Source organism: Mastomys coucha, unplaced genomic scaffold (genome assembly GCF_008632895.1).
Source record: "Mastomys coucha isolate ucsf_1 unplaced genomic scaffold, UCSF_Mcou_1 pScaffold5, whole genome shotgun sequence".
Classification (NCBI taxonomy): Eukaryota; Metazoa; Chordata; class Mammalia; order Rodentia; family Muridae; genus Mastomys; species Mastomys coucha.
The window spans coordinates 72,796,114-72,798,737 of record NW_022196911.1 but is presented as its reverse complement, the minus strand read 5'-3'; the positions used below and the strand labels follow the sequence as shown (position 1 = coordinate 72,798,737).

At 40.6% G+C, this 2,624-nt stretch overlaps 1 protein-coding gene across 4 annotated transcripts in view; it reads left to right on the top strand.

Annotated features, from left to right (window-relative positions):
* Efcab5 (EF-hand calcium binding domain 5) overlaps window positions 1-2,624 on the top strand; it is a 107,095-nt gene that overhangs the window by 59,580 nt on the left and 44,891 nt on the right. For 2 of the 4 annotated variants that reach the window (XM_031353342.1, XM_031353339.1), the window contains exons 10-12: window positions 6-658; window positions 1,519-1,596; window positions 1,700-1,792. In XM_031353342.1, the coding sequence (XP_031209202.1) occupies window positions 6-658; window positions 1,519-1,596; window positions 1,700-1,792 (824 nt within the window). The remainder of the gene's footprint in view (window positions 1-5; window positions 659-1,518; window positions 1,597-1,699; window positions 1,793-2,624) is intronic. The other 2 variants (XM_031353341.1, XM_031353340.1) reach the window with 2 other exon arrangements.

Below are 2,624 nucleotides of genomic sequence, written 5' to 3'. Positions count from 1 at the left end.
CAAGGGTCCCGAAGAAGCTCAGAAGTGAACGAAAACCAGCAGAGAGGGTCGGTGGCAGAGCAAGGGTCTGGAGGAAGTTCAGCCACGGAACAAGAGCCACAAACAGGGCAAGACCCAAACAGAGATTCAGTGCCAGAACAAGAATCACATATAGGGTCAATCACAGAGGAAGGAACACAGAGAGGGTCAATTTCAGAACCCGGGCAAGGCATAGCATCAATAACAGGACAACGCAGAAAGTCATCTGTAGATGACGCTAGTAGTTCTCCAGAAACAGGGTCGCGCAGAGGATCAGTGATAGATCAAGGACAGCGCAGAGGGTCTGGAGGTCAGCGCAAAGGGTCAGGAGGACGCAAAATGTCAATTTCAGAATATGGACCACAGCAAGAGTCCATAACAGAAGAGCCCCTCAAAGAGTCAGAACAAGGATGGCAAATAGACACCATTCAAGAAGAACATGCTGCAGACTCGGCTCCACAATTAGAAGAAGACAGCGCCTTAAAAGAAAGTAAAACCTTGGAATTCAATAAAATGGAATCTCAAGAAAAACAGCCTTTGCTGCTTATCAACGAAGAGCAAGCCCCCACGGATTCCGAACAGCGTGAAGACGTTCCCATATCCAGTAAAAAGGAACGTCCATCAGGTAGCCTAAAAAAAGGTAGTTATTTAGTTCTATAAAATCATGTGTTTTATAGATGTTTGAAATGATTTTATAAAATTTTCTGTTTTCTGGAGTGGCTGTTTAAAAAGTCTTTTTGGAAAGTACCCATTTAAGTTAGGACTTTGCTGGCTGTCATGCTGTGGAAACCACAGGCCAGTTTTGGTGTTCAACACTTGAGACACTGAACTCTCAACTAAATGAAAACCAGAATGCTTATGATTAATTTTCCTAGAGTTTCGTTTGTACTAAAAGTCCATTAATAAGAAATCTTGATGTTTTAATGAGGGGGGGGTCATTTTTATTTGTTTTATTTATTTATTTATTTATTTATTTTTGTCTTTTGTTTTTCCAGACAGGGTTTCTCTGTGTCACCCTGGCTGTTCTGGAACTTGTTCTGTAGACCAGACTGTCCTTGAACTCAGAAATCCACTTGCCTCTTCCTCCCAAGTGCTGGTATTAAAGGTGTGAACCACCACTGCCTGGCTTAAGTGATTTTATTATGGTTGCTTATGACAAACCTTCATGGAGAAGGACTTGGGGGTTGGGTTGTTAGGTCTGCAAAGAATTTGTCTCATCATCAAACTCAGAATGTCTAATGAATTATTTCTACCCATAAGAACTCTCTCTCTCTCTCTCTCTCTCTCTCTCTCTCTCTCTCTCTCTCTCTCTCTTTGTGTGTGTGTGTGTGTGTGTGTGTGTGTGTGTGTGTGTGGTCAAAGGAAAACTTTCAGGAATCAGTTATTTCCATCTAGCATGGGAATCCTCTGGATTAGATTCAGATCGTTGGGTTTGACAGCAAAGACTTTCACCCACCGTGTCATAGCACCAGCCCTGTCGTTTTCTTGTGTTCCCCTTAGGAACTTCAAAAAGGGATTCTCAGAAGGACAAAGCCTGTGAACCAAAGCCTCAGCATGTAGAAGGAAAAAAATGGTCAGGTAACTCCTCACTTAACCTTCTTTTCCTCTGTACCTTAGAGGAAAGACCTAGTTAAAATGAAATGAAATAAAATGGTTGTGTTGTGTAATGTGTCTTTTACAGGAGAATTTTTGATTTGTGACTGGAAGATGAAGCATGTCAAATCTGAAGATGAGGAACAGGCCAAATTAATCTGTGGTGACCCCAGATTCACAGGTACATGTTAATAAACAAACTACAAAAGGCTGGTGACGTCTAATACATGACGACTTCAGTTCACCACTGCACCTCTTGAAGACAGGACTTAACTAAAGCACACCAAAATCCTTACACTGTCTTGTCCCTGGGAACTGAAAGACCTGAATGGAAGCATGATGGGTATTTTTGGTGGTCGTGTGCTATTGACAGGTACTATTGGTGATGGATTATCATTGGCGAATGCTCTTAGAGCATTTAATATTTAAATATCTAGCAGTGCTATATTTTAACTACTACATTGCTCTAACATTGCTTGAAAGGTATGATCCAAGCAAATGAAAGGACACAGATTTTAGATATTAGAACTCAATAAAAATAACTAATTATTTCCCTAGTAGGTCTACACCCAAACATGTTAGACAGGTGAGAGTCTGTCTTGTCTACGAAGACTTAACAATGAAAGAAACTGTTGATCAGAGGGAGGGACTGTTCTTAGCTATCCAGTGAGCCACATGTTTAGCTATGATTGTTTCAAGTAATGCTCAGATTTTTAAAAATGCTATCTTACTATATTTTCCTCATCACTTTAAGAAATATAACTAGGGGGCTAGAGAGATGGCTCAGTGGTTAAGAGCACTGACTGCTCTTCCAGAGATCCTGAGTTCAATTCCCAGCAACTTCATGGTGGCTCACAACCATCTGTAATGGGATCCTGCTCCCTCTTCTGATGTGTCTGAAGAGAATGACAGTGTATGTATGTATGAGTATAGTGTACTCATATACATAAGATAAAATCTTTCTAAAAAAGAGGTACAACTAGTTTGAAGCAAGATTATTTTCTTTCTTTCTT